This window comes from Carex rostrata, chromosome 2 (genome assembly GCF_964058835.1).
Source record: "Carex rostrata chromosome 2, lpCarRost1.2, whole genome shotgun sequence".
Classification (NCBI taxonomy): domain Eukaryota; kingdom Viridiplantae; phylum Streptophyta; class Magnoliopsida; order Poales; family Cyperaceae; genus Carex; species Carex rostrata.
This window is the reverse complement of record NC_135919.1, coordinates 13331427-13353787: the sequence shown is the minus strand read 5'-3', so window position 1 is coordinate 13353787 and position 22361 is coordinate 13331427. Positions and strand designations below refer to the sequence as shown.

The following is a 22361-nucleotide window of genomic DNA, read 5'->3' as shown; positions in this document are numbered from 1 at the left end:
TAAAGAAGATGGAGAACCACCACCACCACCCACAGCCCCTGCTTCGGTAGTTAACTCCTCTTTGACTTGATCTAGCTACCGTTTTACTGACGAACTATGCATATTACCATAGCTTCACTCTTGGCGATATATAGGAATATCTTGAACAGACTATTACAATGTAATATGTATACCATACATGCCTTTTAAAGTACAGAAAAGGAAATAGAGAGAGAGCTTTTATTGATTCAGCCTCTTGTAAGCAAAGTCATCAAAAATTGCACTCTACACAATAGGCTTTGTAATTTCTTCTATATAACTTACAAAAAATCTACATATTGCCGTCGAAAAGATCTCAATTCAATACAAAAATTACACTTCAAATGAATCTACAATAGCTTTCAAGGTCTTCTGAGCAGATGACCACTGTTTTTCATTAGCACTTGCGACAAATAGAACTACTGTATTTCCCTTTGCAGTTGCCTTCGCAAGATTATGAGTTCCAGTAAGCGCAAACGGAGTCTCGAGCACATACCTGTAATACTGCATTCAACAAGAAGATCAGATTATAATTTAAAGAAATCAACGATGACAAATGGACCAAAGTTCATAAACAATTTGTTAAAAATAATTTGTTTAAATGTTATGCTTCATTCAAATAGACATGTTATCAAAAAAAGACGTGTTATTTTAGAAATTATATATATAACTTGAGTGGGGCTATGGTACTATGCATAACACAAATTGATCAGCACTACGGATCAATTTTTTTGTTTTCAAAGTCCAAATAGTCGATCTGAATCATTTAACGTGCTCTCTATATGAATATGTACTCGTAGACTAAATTTTACATTTTTTAAATTTTTTTTAATATTTTAGGTGATATTCTACCTATCTAAAAAAAGTAAAAAAAAATTCCAGAAAGTGTAAATTTTGATTTACAATTACACTTTTATATGGAGATTATGTTGAACGGTTCAGATCAATTGCTTGGACTTTGAAAATGAAGATATTAATCCATAGTACGGACCATTATGCGCTATGCATAGTACCATAGCCTCACTTACAACTTTCAGTCAGTTGAAACAAAACTTGTAACAAAACCTATATTCGCTTAATTATCATTAGCATAGACATACTGTTTGGCCATCACGTTTCTCAACAGAAGCCTCTAGAAGCTCATCAGGATCTAGCGTGTTTCCAGTAACAAATGGCCCAAGCGAGGCAATCAGCTCCTCTGGGGTTCCTATGTCTTCAATCGTGGCGTTCGGTTTGTTGGTCAGACGTATCAAGGGAGATGCCACGACTTGAATTTTGCCTTGTTTTTCATCCTCAAATTTGACCTCAATCCATGGCTCGGCACACTTTGGCTGGCAGTAGTTGCCAGAAAGTATATTTGCTATCCTTGTTTGTTTCCATGTTGGTGGGAGGAGGAATTTGTATGGCTCCACATTACCTATTGAGATAAAAATCATAGACTAGAGACATTTACAAAAGCTATAACCAACGTTAAATAAGATCAGATCAGGATTCTTTGTGGATTAATAGTAGCATATTAATGGTTTCATACTTTCATTGTATGATGCACAATTGTTTGCAATTGCTATTGGTCTCGTAATAAAGTAATTAAAGTTCACTAACAACTTGTTGGTTTGTGTTTGCAAGTGATGAGTTCAAGTCCAAATGAATTTAAGATCACACCAAAATGCTGTTGGTTAGAACTTGTCAACTACTGATTAAACTGGCGCTTACAATCTAGGATTACATATGCTAAATAGACAGCTTTCGGAGACTTGACAGAGTTCAATTTCTTGAACATGGAATTTGCTAACTGACTAAAATTCAAACAAATTTCGGTCTTTATTACTCCATCAAAGTGCAAAAGCATCGCTCCTTTAGACAAAATATCAATCACCAAGAAAAAATTGCAGGATTGAACAAGGATGAATTACCAGCACGAAGAGCAGGAGTATCTTTAGGAGTAGCCTTGAAAACAACAAATGCGGCGTCAGAAGGCGACGGAGGGAGATACGAACCAACCTCCACCTCGCGAGCCATTGACTTAAACGGCTCCTTCAAAATTAGAGAGCCCAAAGTAATGCCCCACAAAAAGTCCCTTTTATTAAATTTTATCGATGGTACCGGCGGCGGTTCAGACGAGCACTTGATTAAGAACCTCCTTGGAGAAGAAGCGGTGGTTGCGGGCTCCTGAGATGAAGAGAGGTGAGAAGAGGTGGCACATGGAGAGGAGAGGAAAAGGGAGATTGAAGATGCCATTGGAGAGGTCTAGAGAGGAGGCGAAGACGATTGGACCGCGCTCCCGCCAGGTCTTATCCATATAAAAAATGGCACGCTGCGTTAGTCCGGTGGAAGGGACGTTAATCACGTTATTCGTATCTTATTCGCAAGAATTAATATTATCGGTATTCTATTTATATATATCCGGAAAATAACAAATAAATATCAAATAGTATTAATACAATTTTTTCACGTAAATTAATTTTATAAATTTAAATTTATCAATCGAAGTCCATAACAAATTTTGAAAGTCATGTTATATACGAAGGAAATCTCAGTGATATCGGGACCCTCCTTAGCCCTCCTTAATGCTCTTTATTGACTTAATCTCAATGAATAGGTATACCTTAGTGTAGGTTATTTGCTTTCTTAACTAAAAAAACATTTTTGTCTCCTTAACAAATCTCTCTTCTCTTTTGAACCTCCTTAGCGCTAAAATTCTAAAATTTTGGACAAAATTGCCCTCAAAAGCAGAGGCCTTAAGGAGAGGTCTTCTCATTCTTTTTCATTTTTGATTGTCTTTCTTCGCTCATATAGGGAACGCTTCCCTAGACGCGGGAAAGAAAAGAGATGCTTCTCTCCGGCGAAGATTGATGGCGATCAAGCGACTAACACTCCAATCCGACAACTGTACATTCGCAGGGAGATGCTCTCTCCATTGACACCCAATTTCCCCATGCCTTCTCAAGTTTTCTAAGTTGTCTTCTCCCCGAGCGTTAGTTTCATGCACAATCAAGTAAGTGCGCACTTCTACCTTCTTACTTACCTTACTTCGATTGATCGAGTGAAGGGTTGATTTGGTGATTTATGCTTTTAAATCTCTGACTTGTGATTGATGCTTTTAAATTTCTGATTAGGTTGTTTATTTGATATGAAAAAGTTTGATAATGATTTGGTATGAAATAAATGTTTGATTTCCTTTTTTTTCCTCCACCAGTGCGTTGTTTATTGAAGCTTACTGATTATTTTTTGGTTTATAGTATATTAAACTGTGTTGAGCTTACTATTTACTGATACCAATGCGTTTTCCCTTTGCTCTGCATTTTTAATGAGGAGAAATAAATGCAAAGCTTTGATTTGGACAATTCTTTGTTTATGTGCATACTTGCATACTTGAATGAGAGGAGAAATAAATATATGAGTAGATTAATAAATTTAGACCATCAAATTAGATGCATGAAATTAGAACTGGACAATCAAAGCAATTAAAGGCAAACTTGTGCAATTAGATATGAAATCAGTGTAAGAAAATAATGTGGCCCAAATAAAACTAATGGGCTTATCAAGTGGCGTGATTTAATTAGGCCTTGATTATTATCCAAAGGTTTAATTAAAGGGATAATAACATATTCTGATTATGAGACGTGATTCATATGAGCTTAATCAATATATCAGTATGATTAAAGGGTGCATAATTGCATCTTTTAATTCATGCGTTATTAGCCATCCTTTGCTGCGTTATTATCCACATAATAACATATGCTTGATTTAAAGAGTGCGTTGACCAAAGCCTTGATTAAAGGGTGTTTAATTAAAGGTGCATATTGGCATATTAATTTAAATGTGCACTGTTATATCCACAAAATGTACAGACTAACTTAAAAGGTGCGCAAGACAGTATGAGATAATTGCATCCTTTGGTTTCCCGCACCTTTATCTATTCTGTGCATATTCATCTCCCCTATAAATGACTGCTTTAATGACAAGCATTATAAAATATATATTCTAACAGTAAGGTTGATCATCTCTCCATCGATATTTTATAAATAACAAATTGTTATTGCTTAGAAAGAGAAAGATGAGAGAAATCGTCTTGCAGTTCTTCAGACGGTTTGCGAAGAACGTTTCAAGTATTGTTCTACAGTTTACAATGGATAAAGGTATGTAATCTAATTGATTGATTTACACGTGGAGACTTTGATTTCTAAGATCTTTGATTTGCTTTTAATGATTTTTAATTCTGCTATCGAAACTTTAAAGATCATTAGTTGTACTTATTTTAATGATTGTGTGTAAGTAGTTGAGTACAATAACGTCTACTTACATGTGGTATTAGAGCTTTTGGTTTTGGATTTCATAATCTCTCGATTAAGTTACTTGTCTTATGAATTTTTTATTATTATTATTTTCTTTTGATGAATTATGATTGAAATTTGCGGTAACTTTGCATTATGATGGTATTGCAAGACACCAAAGTGTCCTTACCCTAAAGAAATCAAAGTATGATATTTTCTATAAATTGTAGATTAAAATTAATTAATCATTTATTAAGATTATATGATATTAAAATCTGTCATATACTAAATTTAATGGTTTATTAATTAGTAGATTATGAGATTTTTGAATTGCCCAAAGGTTGATTATATTCTCATAATTTACACTACTTAAGTTGATAATTTACGTTATTCCTCAATTGTTGGTTACCCAAAGGCAACAACATGTATTGAAACAATAAAATTATCATATTAAAGTATTTTCTAGTAAAATATTATGTTTAATATATCTTAATAAATCCCAAAGGATAATTAGGGTATATATTAATTAAGTTATTGCTCTAAAATCTAAAATTGAAAATATGAAGTTATAAATTATTGCATTATGTCTCTTCTCTTCTGATCTTTTTATCTTCTTATGTTTTAATTTGATCTTCTTATCTTCTTATGTTTTTAATTTTATCTTTTTATCTTCTTTTATTTAAAAAATTACAATTAATGTACCTGATGCAATCGCATGCATCATATATGATAGTCTTTAATGGTTTTAACTTTGCTGAATGGAATGAATAAGTCCAATTTCACTTAGATGCACAGGACATGGACATAGCACTATTACTCGATAAGTCCGATGTTATAACTGATGAAAGCAACGAGGACGATAAAGCCTTTATGGTAGACTGGGAACGTTCTAACAGGTTATGCCTTATGTTTTTGCGAATGACTGTTGATGAAAACATTAAGGTTGCTCTTCCGGACATGGATAACGCTCAAGAGTTTCTAGCAAACGTCAAGGCACGCTCACCAACAGCCGATAAGTCGCTTGCCGGTGCGCTTATGGCAAAACTTACCACCATAAAGTATGATGGTAGTCACACTATGCATGCACATATCGTAGAAATGACATCTCTCTCCGCAAAACTTAAGAGTTTGGGAATGACAGTTAACGAAGGGTTTCTAGTTCAATTTATTTTGAACTCTCTGCCGAATGATGTTTATAGTATGTTCCAAATTAATTATAATGCTCAAGTAAAGAAATAGAACATAAATGAATTGACTAGTAAACTTGTTCAAGAAGAGGCAAGTCTTAAGGAAATGAAACCTAACACTGTTCGTTTTTCAAACCTAGAAGATGGGTTGGGTTCTAATACTAAACCAGGGAAAGCAAAGACCAAGAAGAAGGGGAAAGCCTTTCAGGTGTCTTCTAATGCAAGCTTCAAGAAATAAGGGAACAAGTAAAAGGGTCATTTTTGTCCTAAGATAGGTTACTTTCAAAAGAATTGTCTGAAAAGAAAGGTTTGGTTCGAAAAGAAAGGTATATATGACTCATACTTTTGTTACTTTTGAATCAAATTTTATTGATGTTCCTAATAATACTTGGTAAATTGACTCGGGCTCTACAACTCATATTTCAAACAATTTACAGGGATTTTTTACGATCCAACCACAAGCCAAAGTCGATAAAGTGAAAGATATGTAATTATAGGCAATAAAGACAAAGTGCCGTTGAATTTTCAGATCGCACATAAATGAATTTTCCAAATTATGAGCTTCAACACTTAAGTATGCATTGGTCGCGCCGCATATGATCCCAGTGCCCACCGTGCACCCTTTTTCTTTTTTTCTGCTGAAGGCGGGATTTGAACCCAGTTGGGTTCTGGTGGTGCCAAAATTCTTACCACTACACTAGAGTTCACATGTGTTATCTTGTAGATAAATATAATATTTAACTATTTTTCTCTACAAATTTGATTTAAATTATCTCTCCTCCTTATTAAGGAGCTTAGTGTTTTCTACTACATAATTTGCTCTCGTTGCTGTGCATGGGCACGATTACTAGTACATTATATGTACCTTTGTTTTCTCGCAACTTATTATCTGTATCTAAGTTGGATGATTGTGGCTATGTATTTAAATTTGGATAACAAAATAGCTTAAAGTTCCTAAAATAGCGTTTTACATCAAATAACAAAATAATGAAGTAAAGAAATTATTATTATTATTATTTTAAAATTACAAAGTATTTTAATTTATCAAAATATTTAATTAAGATAATTTTATCAAGATATTTTGATCATTTAATAACTAAAATTGACCACTGAATAACAAATTAACTGGTGCGGGGTTATTATCGATAACCGATTGACAAAGTTCGGAAAGGAGACGGTTAATAATTATCGAAATTAAAAGTTCAAAAAACAATAACTTGTAAAATAATAAAAGTTGGAAACATCTCATACTTATTACATCTAAAAAGTTTTATGGGGCACCACACGAACCAAAAAGAACAGTTGCTGAAAAGGTCTAAAGCATTGTTCTTGTTTTTCTTTGCTTAATGTCGAAACAGTAGACTTCTTGAATCTTGATGTATGGTTCTTGAAAGTTGAAGGATAATGCTAATATACAAGTATAAGAAAAATAATAATTCAGATATTATTTTCGCTTTTTTTTATATAAGTTTTAACCGTGTGCTCGGCTTCACTTTTACAAAATTTTACCTACTAATTTATTCAAGTTCAATATTACGCTAAGGTTGTTATTTACTATTTATGTTTATTTTAAGGGCTGAAATAGGGGTGTCAATCAGAATACCTTTTTAACCGTTTATTCGATACCTACCGTATTTGATCAGATTGATATAGATAAGATTTTTTTCTTTAACATATCGGATATGGATATAAACAAATATTTTTTCGCTAGCTAAATGAATAAAAATATGAATAAACGTTATTTCGTATCCGTTATTCTATAGAATAATTATTTAAAATAAAATAAAATAATAAAAATCATGCCCAAAAAATGATGAAAATTGACTGACATATAGTCTTGACATCATAGAATATTACTGTGAAATTTCTCATAATTAACCTTCAAGTAGTTTGAGAGATCTCAAGTTCCAAACATTGTCAAAATGGATAAAATGTATATATGAAACAACATCAATATTGAAGCCCAAAAATAATTAAATGATGCCCTTTTGAATATAAACCCCTCTAATTATATGAAATATGCAGAGAAGTCCCTCAAAATATACAAATAAGTCCCTGAAAGTACAAAAACTTTACAAATTGAGAACATGTAGAAATCAGTATGATGGAATTGTTAAGTTAGAGGAGACGGTTTCGATGAAATTGTTAACTTCTCAAACTGAGAGCATGTAGAAATTTGTATGATGGACATATATATACGGTGTGGTGAATAATGTAGACGGTTTCGATATAATTGTTAAGTTAGAGTTTCTCTCACGAAAAAAAAACCCGCAAATAATATACACGGTTTGGGACCCTAAATCGAAACCGCAAATAATATATGCGGTTTGAACATTTTTAAAAATTCATTTACGTGATATTTCATATAATAATATTTGAGCAATAATTAGTAATGTATTTTTGTGTATTTTTTGTTATAAAAAATATTAAACATATTACTTTTATTTACATATCAAAGGGGTTTCTATCGGGATTCTTCTTCTTATTAGAAGATCGTGATTTGATCCGCATATGTTTGGTAAAAGAGAAATCTTCTCCTTTGATCATAAATGAAAAGTCTTCAATTGGAACATGAAAACGTGACTGAATTGGTCTTAGACACTCTTCCAAACAGAGTGGAAGAAGGGAAGAAATTCTCGAACAAAGAAATTACTTCGAAAGAATTGAACGAGGAGCTGTATGAGGTCAAAATCTCATGTACGGTTCTGTAGAGTGACAGTAAGGGAGACTTATTTAATTAAATAATTAAATCTGTTAGAAAAAATATTTGTGTTTTTTGAATTCTTTTGCTTTATTAGAAAAGATAATTGAGTTGAAATTAATTACATTTTTATTTTTATTTTTTATGAGTAATGTAATTATATATGTATAAATTGAATTAGTTTTGATATTCTATTTATAAAATATAATAAAATTATCCCTTAATTATTATATTAGTATATTTTATTATTTATATGTTATTGTTTTATTATTCGATAATTTTAGCAAATAAGAATAGAATAAAAAATAAAGTGAATTATTAATTTATAGAAGTAAAATACGAATAAAGTTAGTTTCTTAATTGAATGAAAATGAGACCAGTTGACAAAGCGGAATTGACAAATACACCTGTCAAACATTCAAACTCAGTCTAAATTGGGGCCCTCCATTGTCAAACTCGGTCAAACGAAAGAGTATATACTAAAGAGCAGCAAAACACTCACGAGCTGAGAGAGGCAGAGAACGCCCCTACCAGAGAAAAGATCTCTATCCTCTCCTACTCACTCTCTTCTCTCCATCTCTCTCATTTCACCTTCTCTCATACACTGATCGGAGGCAGAGGAGGAGATGGACTTGCCGAATAGAAGCTCTGAGGATTCGAAACGGGTGGCTAAGGCCGCTGAGGAGGAGCCCCCTACCTCGATTGACCAGTGCCTTGTCGATGCAGTTCTCCACCCTCAATTTCACGAGAAATGTTTGTGTTCATCTCTTCAAACTGTGGTATCTTTTTTACTGAAACAAGAAGAGTGGCGTTGTCTGCATCACTGCATGATTGTTTCTTGAATTTGGTTTGGTTACAATATTTGGGCCAAGAAGTGAAGTTCTTTAATTTCTTTGCTCAAATTCGTTTGCATTCTGCTTTGCCTCACGTGTTCTTGAATCTTGATATCAGATTTTCTCGCTAGGTAACATAAATTGGTTCCTGTATTTTGTTGTCGATGATTTGTCTTCTATGAAGGTTTCTTGCATGAGACGATTAGCGAAAAAGAATGGGTTATATACCTTTTTTATTGACTTCTTGAGCAATGTTATTTAAATCCAAAGCGCCATATAGAGAAGTTATATATTCAAGGCTACAATACAATTCAATGGTACAATTAAGTTGAAATAACTTAGTTCTATATATGTAGGCAGATGTATTTCTTGAAAGAGTACAAGTACTAATTCTATCTATTTTCAAATAATTTATTTCTTGCTGATTTTTTTCTTGTTATCGTATATATATTTCTATATTGCACATGCAGAAAAGTTGTTATCTGTACTTCTGTACTGCCTTTTAAATAAGGATTAATTATTTAAATTAGCATAGAAAACAAGAATTTGACATCCTCCTTGTTTTAATACTGCAGTGCTTGGCATGGAAGCGAAGATACAGCAAGTCTTGGAAAACCCCAACTTAGAGAAAGTCGAGTTTCCGGAATGCCACACCTTTCACCTAAAATCCCTTGCCGATAAACTTTCACGTCATTACCGCCTTGAATCCTGTTGTAAAGAGCGTAGAGCATTCGCTAGAAAGACACCAGACAGTAAAATCCCATCTGTCACCCTCTCAGGCATTCCTGAATTAAACCGCAGAGGCAATTTACCCGTCCTGAACAAGAGAAGTAATGGCGCCGCTTCAGACAGTAAAATCCCATCTGTCAGCCTCTCAGGCATTCCGGAATTAAACTGCAAAGGCAATTTACCCATCCTGAACAAGAGAAGTAATGGCGCCGCTTCATCCAGTAACTCGCCTGCACCAAAATTGACTGATCCAGTGAAGAGGTGGGAGGAAGAGTACTACAAGACCAGAGAGATAATTTTCGATGAACTGATGCCCGCAGTCTTCACAGCTCCACTGGTCTCAAATTCCACACCTCCAGTGGCCTCAAGTTCCATTTTGCCAGTGGATTCCAGTTCCAGCTCTCTGGCGGTATCAAGATCCACATCTCCAATTCACAATAGAATTGGTGAAGAGGTTGATCAAGATGATGGTTTGAGTGATATGCATGCAGCAACGAATCCGGTGAATAATCCTGGCGTGAATATGGACTCAAGTTCCAGTTTGCCAGTGGTCTCCAGTTCCAGATCTCTGCCGGTATCTAGATCCACATCTCCAATTGACAGTGGAATTGGCGCAGAGGTCGATCAAGATAGTTTGAATGATTTGAACACAGCAACAAATCCGGTGCATAATCCTGGAGAGTGTATGGCCTCAAGTTTCAGATCTCTGTCGGTATCGAGATCTGCATCTCCAATTTACAGTGAAATTGGCGAAGAGGTTGATCAAGATGGTTTGAGTGATATGCACATGGCAACGAATCCGGTGCATAATCCTGGTACAAATATGAACGATAGCCCGACTAATTCGATGTAATTTTCTCATGTTTATTATTTACAACACGACCTATTATCACCCGGTCACCCGAAACCTCACGTATGGTACTGTTATTGTTTCTCTGTTTTTTTTTTTTTTTTTTTTTTTGTTGTTGTTGTTGTTGTTGTTGTGCGTGCCTCATGCTAATCAAACATGAAGGCACCAGTTTTTGCCATGCACTGGTACTGGCTGTATATGGCACAAAGTCTAAACTCTAAACAAAGCAAGTAAAGATTTTTTGTTCCACAAAATTGTAGGTATGGCGGAGATACGGAAGATTTCAACCAGGTTCCTACAACTGGCCAGCAGCCTCTTCCTATGCAAAATACTGCAAGTACTTTGTGGCATCAGGCCGTGCAATATGAACCGATAATTCAACAACCTCAAATGATGCAATATGAACCGAGCATTGCACAACCCTATATGCACATACCCTATTACAACTACTATCCTTACGATACAAGCAGTGGTCAGTACAATCTGGCATATCCTTATGGAGTAAGTACATCACCTTACTATGCATGTAATGCTCCGCGATTGGCTTGGGTAAGTACAAGCAGCGGTCAATACAATCCGGCATATCCTTATGGAGCAAGTACATCACCTTACTATGCATGTAATGCTCCGCGATTGGCTTGGGTAAAACTCGTGCAACCATTTAGCCAGGAACCCATGCAATACCAACCAGGAATTGCACAACAACCTACAAACAATTTCATTCAGGTATGATTATTGGTGGGTTTGCACAATTTTGGATCTTTGTTTATAGCATGTGAAAGTTTCAGAACCGCATTAGCATGAAAGCTCAATTGTTTTACAACGACTATTAATTGGTGTAAGCATGACATTGCAGTTTCCACTACACATTACTAATTTGCTAATTCAGATCTTTTGCCTCCTTTTAATTAGAATAATCAAGGCGCAGTTAGACCGAGAAGGACCAGCTATGGCAGAGGACGTGGCAGAGGACGTAGCAGAGGACGTGGCAGAGGACATGGGAGAAGTTCTTGACTTGCTCTATATTTCTAGACTAGAATTGTGATTCATTTCTTATACATTTGTGTTTATTGTAAAGGCCTAGTTGTGATACTTGGACCTGGCGCGGGAGACCTTGTTCAGAAAGGGGATACAAAAATAATGTAGCTATTCTTCAGTCATAGAAGTTTTGTACAGTTCTGAAGGCTATATCTTCTAGTTCTCTGTTAAATTACCTTCTCTAAAACTGATGGATTTTTATCGCTTCATACTCAATTTGTCGCTTGAAAATTTCTCCAAGTTTGTGCCTATTTGATAATGGCCCTCATAGTAGCCAATTTCCCCATTTAAAGTTGAAATTTCTAATTTCTCCATTTAAATTTGAAATTCTTTCTTATTTTTCTATATGTTGAATAAATCTGAATTTTTAAGCTGAATTTATAATGAGGGTTCAAATGCCTCCATTTTTTTGTGCCTCCATCATGTCTTCATTTTAAAAACTTCAATAATTCAAAATCTAAAACTTAAAAGACAAAATAAAACCGTTGGATGTGATATACATCATTTTATCTATGCACATGTAAAAAATTATGACATTCCAACTTTATTTTGGTTGTCATCAAGAACTTGTAAAAAATGTACTAATGTAGATAATTTAGAGACGTTGATTTTTTAACTTATTGATTCACATAAAAATAAATTTGAAATGTGATATTGTTTTATGAGCATACAGAAAAAATAACATAAATCACATTCAAGGTTTTATTTTGACTTGTAAAATTTAGATTTTGAACTATTAAAATTTTTAAAAATAAAAACGATAAAAAATGAAGGCATTTGAACCGTCCTCCTTATTTATAATTTTATTTTATTTTAAATTTTAAATATTCATTTTATCCTTTTTCTAAAACTAAGATCTCTTTCTCTTTCAAAAAAAACAATTTTATAAGACAAAAGGTAACGTTCTCGGAGTCAATCCCCGAAAAATCCCCCCCTACGGTCTGGGACCACTTATATGCGTTTTTAACGAACGAACTTTATTTTATAAACAATCTCAAATCCTCTCCATTTAGAAATTAAATTAGATCTCCTGTTCTCTTCTCTTTTATCCTCTTTCGTGTCACCTTCTCTTCGCTTTTCCGATCTCCTCAAATCAACCAGGACCGCCACATCTCTCCCTTCCAGTCCGCGCTCATTCGATAGTCCAGGCCTCCTGTCGCAATGGCTATTCTCTGAGCTCCGCTCTCCTCTGGAGTTCAATTCGCTTCGACGCTTTTTGATGGTGAATTCTGGCCGGGAAGGTCAGCCATGAGCAGATACAAAACAAAACTAACTAGAATTTAAAATGTTGAATGTGAAGGGCATGGGCAACAAAGAGATCCTGCCAAACTACCCCCCCTTTTATCTCTCTACAGATTGCACCGATCCCATTCAAGCAAGGTCCCAGCAGCTCAGCGCTGGTGCTGGAGGAAGTGACTATACGGAGGTACTAATGTTTAATTTTGTTGCAATTTGATTTGTATCCTGCAATGAGCATGCTCGACCTTCTAGAAGCTTGTGTTTGCTTGGTTGAGGTGATTTTCTCCAAATGTGCTCATGGAATGAATGGCAGTCAAGAATGGTTTTATTAATGACTTGGCTGTTGGCACAAGGCTTGTTGATGCACATGACAAATGTGGAGATTTAGTTTCTGCTAAGGAGGTGTTCGATGAAATGCCCAAGAGAAATATTTTAACATATAATGCAATGGTAGGTGCACTAGGAATGAATGGACGTGGAATGGAGTCCCTTACTCTTTTAGAGGAGATGAATCAAACAGATTAGAACCTAATCAAGTTACTGTGCTAACGATTCTGTCAGCATGCAGTCATGCAGGTCTAGTTAAGGAAGGTCTGGCATTTTTTGATAAAATTGTAAACGAAATTTATAGAAGAAATGAATGCAATCTTTTTTGTTTTTTTATTTCAGTTTCCATTTTTTGTGTTTTGGAGCAGAATTTTGTATTAATTTGATTCATCCATTTGAAAGGTTTGAATGTCACTTGTTTCTGCATGGAATTGTACATAGGATCATCATACTATTATATAATTTTCTTAGATAATTTGTAATTAAGTAAATATCTAATTTATTTTATTTTGTATGTAGTCGAGCTAATGATTTCATCAATTGGTTCAAGAAGCAACTCAAGATTCAGAGGTTAAATTTAATTTTGAATTACAAGGAAATGCTTAATCATGGTTGATGCCATAACTGATGTATAGGCTGAGTGAATGATTTATAGTCTGTATGCATTACATACATATACTTAAATTCACGTATTAGATGTACTTTGTTCAAATCAACAGTTTACAGTGTTATGTAATAAGATTTACATAATTCAAAATAATTGGAAGTAGCATCTAGATGTAGAATAAAAAAATTGTAAAAATAAATTTGAATTTTTTTTTACCGATTTACAGTATTCAATGAAACTGTCTACAGAGTCATGTGCTAAGGTTTATAGAATTAAAAAAAATATATAATTTGAATATTTTTACCGGTTTACATTATTCAACGAAACTATCTATATAGTTATGTGATAAGGTTTACAAAATTAAAAGTAGCATCTAGAAGGAGATTTGAAAAAAAAAAATTTGATTTTTTTTTTTACGTATATTTGTTTACAAAATTTTGAAGTTATCTTAAGTCTAAAAGTGATTTTGATCAAAACAGTTAAAGTTATTAAAGTGAAGATTAAAGTTACCTGATCTGCGGTTCCGTTGCAATTTGCAACGGGCACTTGACTAGTAAAAATTAATGAGAACTCATATTTTACAAGGTGGCAGCCGGAGGGGAAAATTGCTCAAAGGCTCGAGAAAATAAGGGAATTGGAATCGGGCCTTGGTCATCGGCAGGTTCAACTTTTCTTCAGGCTGCTATTGCCTCCAAACTGAGTAATCTGGTTAGTGTACATATTAAAACCATACATGATTGGAACAGTACCAGACTGGTACAGTATATATAGGTTCCCACAAACAGGCAATCAATGCTATTTATCCCATGAAAACATGTCTTAATATTAGTTTTGAATTAATTATATTTTTTACAATTTATTTCTATTTTTTAGTAAAAAAAAAATTTGAGTTTCCGATCCGATTCTTGTGTTTATTCTTTTGTTTTTAATATTTTTGCACGATGTCATTGAATAATTAAAATATAATGAAACTAACACTGATGGGTACAAATACTTGCTAGCATCAATATGAATACTTGCTGGTGATTTGAATATAGCTGGCCTTTTTTTTTTTTTTTTAAAATGTGACAGGTAGCATAGCAAAATTATCAAACTTTACCAATTTTTGTTTGTATCGTTGTGTTGAATTAATAATATATTTAAAATAATAATAAAATAATATATGTAATAGATGTATTGTATTATAGATTTTTTAAAATTGTCGTATCGTCGTATCCGTATCGTATCTGATACGATATCCGTACCCGTATCCATGCAACATAGTCTACAACGTAAATATTAGTACATAAATGCACAGGTGTGGATACTTTCTATAACACGTATTAATACAATTAAGCACTAAACAAAAAATATGTTAGATACAAACACTTGATACGCAAACTATTCACACTTGCATAAAAAGGTATGAATACTTGCAATACTTGATATTAATACTTTTAGACATCATCCAGTGCCATATGAAATTTTTTTGATAGAATTTATTAGGTACAAACACTTGATACATGAACTATTCACACTTGCATGACAATGTATGAATACTTGCAATACTTTATATTAATACTTTCATATATCATCCAGTGTCATATGAAAAGAAAAAAAATAAGAATTTGTTAGATACATATACTTGATACATGAACTATTTACACTTGCATGAGGAGGTATGAATACTTGCATATTTTATATTAGTACTTTCAAACGTCATCTGATGCCAAAAGAAAAGAAAAAAACTGTTGATAAAATATTTTAGATAAAACGCTTGATACATAAACTATTAACATTTGGATGACAAGGTATGAATACTTGCAATATTTGAAATTAATACTTTCATACATCATACCGTGCCATATGAAAATAAAAATAAAATTTTTATATATTTTGTTAGTTACTAACACTTGACATATGAACTATTTATACTTGCATAACGATGTATAAATACTTGCATTACTTAATATTAATATTTTCAGACGTCATCCTGTGTCATTTGAAAAAAATTTAATAAAATATGTTGGGTACAAACACTTCAAACATGAATTATATACACATGCATTACGAGATATGAAAACTTGAACAACGAGGTATGAATACTTACTCGACAAGATATGAATACTTACACGACAAGGTATTCACGACGATATATGAATACTTGCTTGCACGACGGACAACCCGAAAGCACATCATCATGGATCTTATTTGAAAGAGAAAGTTACGTAGAAGACATCCATGGTTTTAGATTTGCAAATTTTCTCACAGATCGTCAGAAATATTGACGAGATTCAACGGAGAAAAAAAAAACCTAACTCTAAAAACGTGTAAAAGATGTGTGTGTGATGGGTCTAGTTTTTTTCGAAATACTTGGTATCTTAGGTATGAATATTTGATATATTATATATTAACACTTGCGCGCATAGGTATCCATATTTGCACGCGTCTGTTATAAAATCTATCAAATATTAGGTGGTCCCCAAATAATTAATAAAGTTCAGTTAATAATGGTCCCCACAAATAGTTATTGACTAGGGGATGAATGAGAAAAATTGACTGGGGGATAATTAGTCGATCCCTATAGAAAAATAGTAAAAGAAAAATATAAAATTTGATCTCTATATATATATTGAGTAAGGCTTGGGTGCTATGGATAGCATAAGGTCATCTCGTGCTACGGCCTCAAAAACTTATCGTATAACCTTCAAACTTTGATTTAAATAGCTCAATAAATTAGTTATATAATAAACTTGTAGAATACTAATTTTTACTATTTTTGGAATTTTTTTAATATTTATTATGATTTATTAAAGATGGCAAAAAAATAAATAGAAAAATAAACAAAATTTATGCCATTTTTAGTCATCTTTCATAAATTATAATAAATAGTAAAAAAATCAAAAAATAATGAAAATTAGTATTCTACAAGTTTATTATATAAGTAGTTTATTGAGCTATTTAAATCGAAGTTTGAAAGTTATACGATAGGTTTTTGAGGCCGTAGCACAGAATGGCCTTATGCTATTCATAGCACCCAAACCTTACTCATATATATTTATATGGATATCAAATTTAATGTTCAGATCAACCATTTGAATTTAAGAAATAGAGATATATAGATCCATAACACAACACTGTTGATCCTTACCCGTTTGGAGATCTGGAACTCCTTAACGTGGTTTTTGCATTTTTGGTATTTCTTTGACACTTTGAAATTGAGCAACAATTTTTATTTTTGGTACAAAGTCCATAAACATATATTTCATTAAGCAATAATCGTGACAAATTTTATTCACTTGATATTTTTAGCATGTTTATTGAACTCCCAAGAATTTGCTGTGATTTTATATACAGAAACATGACCTAAAGAGGCGCATGTTTATCGACTCCAAAATAAGAAATATTTTTCAAATAATTATAAGATGATTAACAATGTTACATGAGATCTCTAAAAAAAAAAATAGTTGACTGTTCTAATGCGGGCAGTTTGGTAGAAAAACCCGGTTGCCCTATATTTGGCGGTCAGGGCATATTTGAAAAGTAATATTTCAAGGGCATATTTAATATTTTATTAATAAAAAATTCCGTAATTTCAACATTACGCTGAGGTTGTTATAATGTTATTACTTATTCGGTTATTCCCAATTTACTATTTAGGCTTATTTTAAGGTCAGAATTGAGAAATACACCTGAAGTGTGGCCCCCTTTTTGTCAAACTCAGTCAGACGAAAGAGTATACACATTACAGATTACACTACACACCATAAAGCAGCAAGCATTCGTGAGCTAAGGGCCTGAGACTCAGAGAAGCAAAGAACGCGCTACCAGAGAAAGAGGCGGAGATGGGTTTGCCAATTAGAAGCTCCAAGGATTCGAAAGGGAAGGCTAAGGCCGCTGAGGAGGAACCCCCTACCTCGATTGACCAGTGCCTTGTCGATGCAGAGGCGGAGATGGGTTTGCCGATTAGAAGCTCCAAGGATTCGAAACAGAAGGCTAAGGCCGCTGAGGAGGAACCCCCTACCTCGATTGACCAGTGCCTTGTCGATGCAGTTCTCCACCCTCAATTTCGCGAGAAATGTTTGTGTTCATCTCTTCAAACTGTGGTATCTTTTTTTACTGAAACAAGAAGAGCGGCGCTGTCTGCATGATGTTTCTTGAATTTGGTTCGGTTACAATATTTGGGCCAAGAAGTAAAGTTCTTCAATTTCTTTGCTCAAATTCGTTTGCATTCTGCTTTGCCTCACGTGTTCTTGAATCTTGATATCGAATTTTCTCGCTAGGTAACTTAAATTGGTTCCTGTATTTTGTTGTCGACGATTTGTATTCCACGAAGGTTTCTTGCATGAGACTATTAGCGAAAAAGAATGGGTTATATACCTTTTTTATTTACTTCTTGAGGAATGCTATTTAAATCCAAAATCGCCACATAGAGAAGTTATATATCCAAGGGTACAAGTCCTTTCTCATCAAAAGCAAAGGATATTCAATGGTACATTTAAGTTGAAATAACTTAGTTCTATACATGTAGGCAGATTTATTTCTTGAAAGAGTACATGTACTAATTCTATCTATTTTCAAATAATTTATATCTTGCTGAATTTTTCTTGCTATCTTATATATATTTCTATATTGCACAAGCAGAAAAGTTGTTATCTGTAGCTTTGTAATTCCTTTTATATAATGAATTATTTAAATTAGCATAGAAAACAAAAAATTGACATCCTCCTTGTATTAATACTGCAGTGCTTAGCATCGAAGCGAAGATACAACAAGCCTTGAGAAACCCCAACTTAGAGAGAGTTGAGTTTCCAGAATGCCACACTTTTCACCTAAAATCTCTTGCCGATAAACTTGCACGTCATTACCGCCTTGAATCCCGTTGTAAAGAGCGTATAGCATTCGCTAGAAAGACCCCATACAGTAAAATCCCATCTGTCACCCTATCAGGCATTCCTGAATTAAACTGCAAAGACAAATTACCTATCCTGGTCAAGAGAAGTAATGGCGCCGCTTCATCCAGTACTACCTTGTCTCTACCAGAATTGACTGATCCAGTGAAGAGGGAGGAAGAGTACTACAAAGCTAGAGAGAGAATTTTCAATGAATTGGGGCCCTCAAGTTCCACTGCTCCATTGGTCTCAAGTTCCACTCTTCCAGTGGCCTCAAGTTCCATTTTGCCAGTGGTCTCCAGTTTCAGATCTCCAGTGGTATCAAGATCCACATCACATATTCACAGTAGAATTGGTGAAGAGGTTGATCAAGATATGTCCTCAAGTTCCATTTTGCCGGTAGTCTCAAGTTCCAGATTTCTGGCGGTATCTACACCTCCAAATTACAGTGAAATTGGCAAAGAGGTCGATCAATATGATACTTTGAGTGATATGCATTCAGCAACGAATCCGGTGAATAATCCTGGTGCAAATATGGCCTCAAAATCCATTTTGCCAGTGGTCTCCAGTTCCAGATCTCTGCCGGTATCAAGATCATCAAGTCCAATTCACAGTGGAATTGGCCCAGAGGTCAATCAAGATGGTTTGAATGATATGAACGCAGCAACGAATCCGGTGCATAATCCTGGCGCGAGTATGGCTTCAAGTTTCAGATCTTCGTCGGTATCAAGATCGGCATCTCCAATTTACAGTGAAATTGGCAATGAGGTCGATCAAGATGGTTTGAGTGATATGCACATAGCAACAAATCCGGTGAATAATCCTGGCGCGAATATGAACCAAAACCCGACTAATTCGATGTAATTTTCTCAAGTTCATTTTTTTTAACAAGATCTGTTACCACCCAGTCACCCCAAACTTCACGTATGGTACTGTACTGAAGCTTTACCAGCACCAGTAACACTGGTTATTGTTTCTCCTTATTTTATTTTTTTTGTGGGTGCCTCATGCTAATCAAACATGAAGGGTACCAGTTTTGACCATGCACTGGCACTGGCTGTATATGGCATGAAGTCTAAACAAAGCAAGTAAAGATTTTTTGTTCCACAAAACTGTAGGTATGGCAGAGGTACGGGAGTGTTCAACAGGGTTCCTACAACTGGCCAGCAGCCTCTTCCTATGCAAAATTCTGCAATTACTTATCAGCATCAAGCCATGCAATATGAACCGATAATTCAACAACCTCAAATGTATCAATATGTATCGAGCATTCAGGTTCCTATAACTGGCCAGCAGCCTCTTCTTATGCAAAATGCTGCAATTACTTCTCAGCATCAGGCCATGCAACATGAACTGAGCATTCAACAACTTCAAATGTATCAATATGTATCGAGCATTCAACAACCTCAAATGATGCAATATGAACCGAGCATTGCACAACCTTATATTCACACACCCTATTACAGCAACTATCCTTATGACACAAGCAGTGGTCTGTACAATCTGGCACATCCTACTTACCCGCAATGGCCTTGGGTACAACCCATGGAAACATATAGCCAGCAACCCATCTATCCTTATGTAAGTACATCACCTTATGCAAGCAGTGCTCCGCAATTGGTTTTGGGACAACCCGTGCCACTGTTTCGCCAGGAACCCATGCAATACCTACCAGGAACTGCACAACAACCTAGCAACAGTTTCATTCAGGTATGATTATTGATGGTTTTGCACAATTATGGCTCTTTGTTTATAGCGTGTGAAAGTTTCAGAACCACATTGGCATGAAAGTTCGATTGTTTTACAATGACTATAAATTGGCATAAGTATGACATTGCGGTTTTCACCTACACATTACTAATTTGCTAATTCAGATCTTTTGCCTTCTTTTAGTTAGAATAATCAAAGCGCAGTTAGACCAAGAAGGGCCCGATATGGCAGAGCACGTGGGCGTATTCCTCTATATTTCTAGACTAGAATTGTGATTCGTTTCTTTTACATTTGTGTTTATTGTAAAGGCCTAGTTGTGATACTTGAACCTGGCGAGGGATTGTTGTTTTTGAGGTGAAAACAACAAGTGTGAATTGGCGAGGGATTGTTGTTTTCAAGTATCACAACAAGTGTAAACAACAAGTGTGAAAACAACAAGTGTTAAAACAACAATCAATATTGGTTTTTGCTTCTTTGCGCCTTTAAATGTACTGAAATTCCAATAGACATGGCCAATGAACTACATTCATAAATGTAAAATATTTGGTCATTTTACTATTTCAATTGTCAACATTTGTGAACAGTATATGAACAACATTTGAGCAGTATATGAACAGAATTTGAACAACATATGAATAGTATTTGAACAGTACTTCAACAGTATTTGAACAGTACATATGAACAGTATATAAATAGTACGTGAACAGTAGGTGAATAGTCCATAAATATTACGTGAACAGTAAATACGTATATGAACAGTTGCAGAAAAAAAATACCTGATTTACCCGCTGAACACGTCTCCTTCTCTTCCTCTCTTCTTCTCCTTCCTCTCTTTTTCTCCTTATCTTCCTCTCTTCTTCTCCTTCTCTGATCTGTATGCCTTTTATAACAAAAAAATGCGCAAAAAAAAGGTGTCGGAGCGCGGATATTATCCGCGCGCGGGGGGGGGGGGATATTTTATTCGAGAGCGCGGATAATATCCGCGGGCGGGCATTTTTAATCGGGAGCGCGGATATTATCCGCGGGGGGGGGGGGGGGGGGGGGGGGGGCAGGGGGGGGGGGTATTTTTAAAATTTTGGGTATTTTAAAAAAAATCGGCTCGTAGGTGAAAGCGTACTTATTTTATAAGTGAACATAAAATACAATCGATGGTTAAGACTTAAGAGGCGAAAAAGGAGGAAAGAAAAAATAATTTAAGATAGTACCCAACAGTCCTTATAACCAATATTTATAAGAAAGCGTTTAATTGTCTACAGATTTTTGTCCATCATTTATTCATAACTTTGACTTGTGCGAATACTGTAAAACTACTTTTATATGCTGTATAATTATACAATATATCACATAAAATATATCAGTTAATCACAAAGCATCCAGCAACTATTTGAAGTGGTCACATGATAGTTAAAAACAAATTGCAACTTGCACTACAGGATAAAAAAAATTGTACTTTCAAACTGTATTTTCGTTTGTAAATAATCTTTTATATCAATGAAATTGACAGTGTCCTCACTGTCCTTCAAAAAAAAACTGTATTTTCAAAAATTGCAGTTTTAGGAAGTAGGGCTGTAAATGAGCCGAGTTTGAGCGAGTTACCTCCAACTCGAACTCGGCTCGTTTAATAAACGAGCGAGCCAACTCGGGTTGATATGATAATAACGAGTTGTAGAGCCAACTCGAACTCAGCTCGTTATCAACTCGAGTTGGCTCACAACTCGTTTAACCAGTGATAGTATTACAACACAAGTTCAAATATATTTTGCATGAATTTCAAAGCACAAATAACAGTCTAGAGATTCGGGTTTGATTATTTTAGAATTTATTGTGACCAATACTATGTAACCTCATGTAACTCGAGTTATAAATGAGCGAGTTGGGGCCAACTCAAACTCAGCTCATTTAATAAACGAGTTGGCCAACTAGAGTTGTAAATGAGTGAGTTAAAGCGAGCTGTAAATGAGCGAGTTACGAGTTTGA

The 22361-nt window shown here is 34.5% G+C and overlaps 2 protein-coding genes across 2 annotated transcripts; one reads left to right on the top strand and one right to left on the bottom strand.

The window, feature by feature from the left end:
* Window positions 1–206: 206 nt before the first annotated feature.
* On the bottom strand, window positions 207–2352 carry PPD6 (thylakoid lumenal protein (Mog1/PsbP/DUF1795-like photosystem II reaction center PsbP family protein)). The gene is made up of 3 exons (XM_078326476.1): window positions 1932–2352; window positions 1119–1435; window positions 207–522 (listed from the first exon to the last, which is right to left on the bottom strand). Exons 1-3 carry the CDS (start codon window positions 2254–2256, stop codon window positions 352–354), a joined length of 813 nt encoding a protein of 270 aa, XP_078182602.1. The 5' UTR covers window positions 2257–2352; the 3' UTR covers window positions 207–351.
* Window positions 2353–17571: 15219 nt separating this feature from the next.
* On the top strand, window positions 17572–20871 carry LOC144576158 (uncharacterized). The gene is made up of 4 exons (XM_078326445.1): window positions 17572–17862; window positions 18529–19534; window positions 19793–20384; window positions 20568–20871. Exons 1-4 carry the CDS (start codon window positions 17628–17630, stop codon window positions 20574–20576), a joined length of 1842 nt encoding a protein of 613 aa, XP_078182571.1. The 5' UTR covers window positions 17572–17627; the 3' UTR covers window positions 20577–20871.
* Window positions 20872–22361: the final 1490 nt, after the last annotated feature.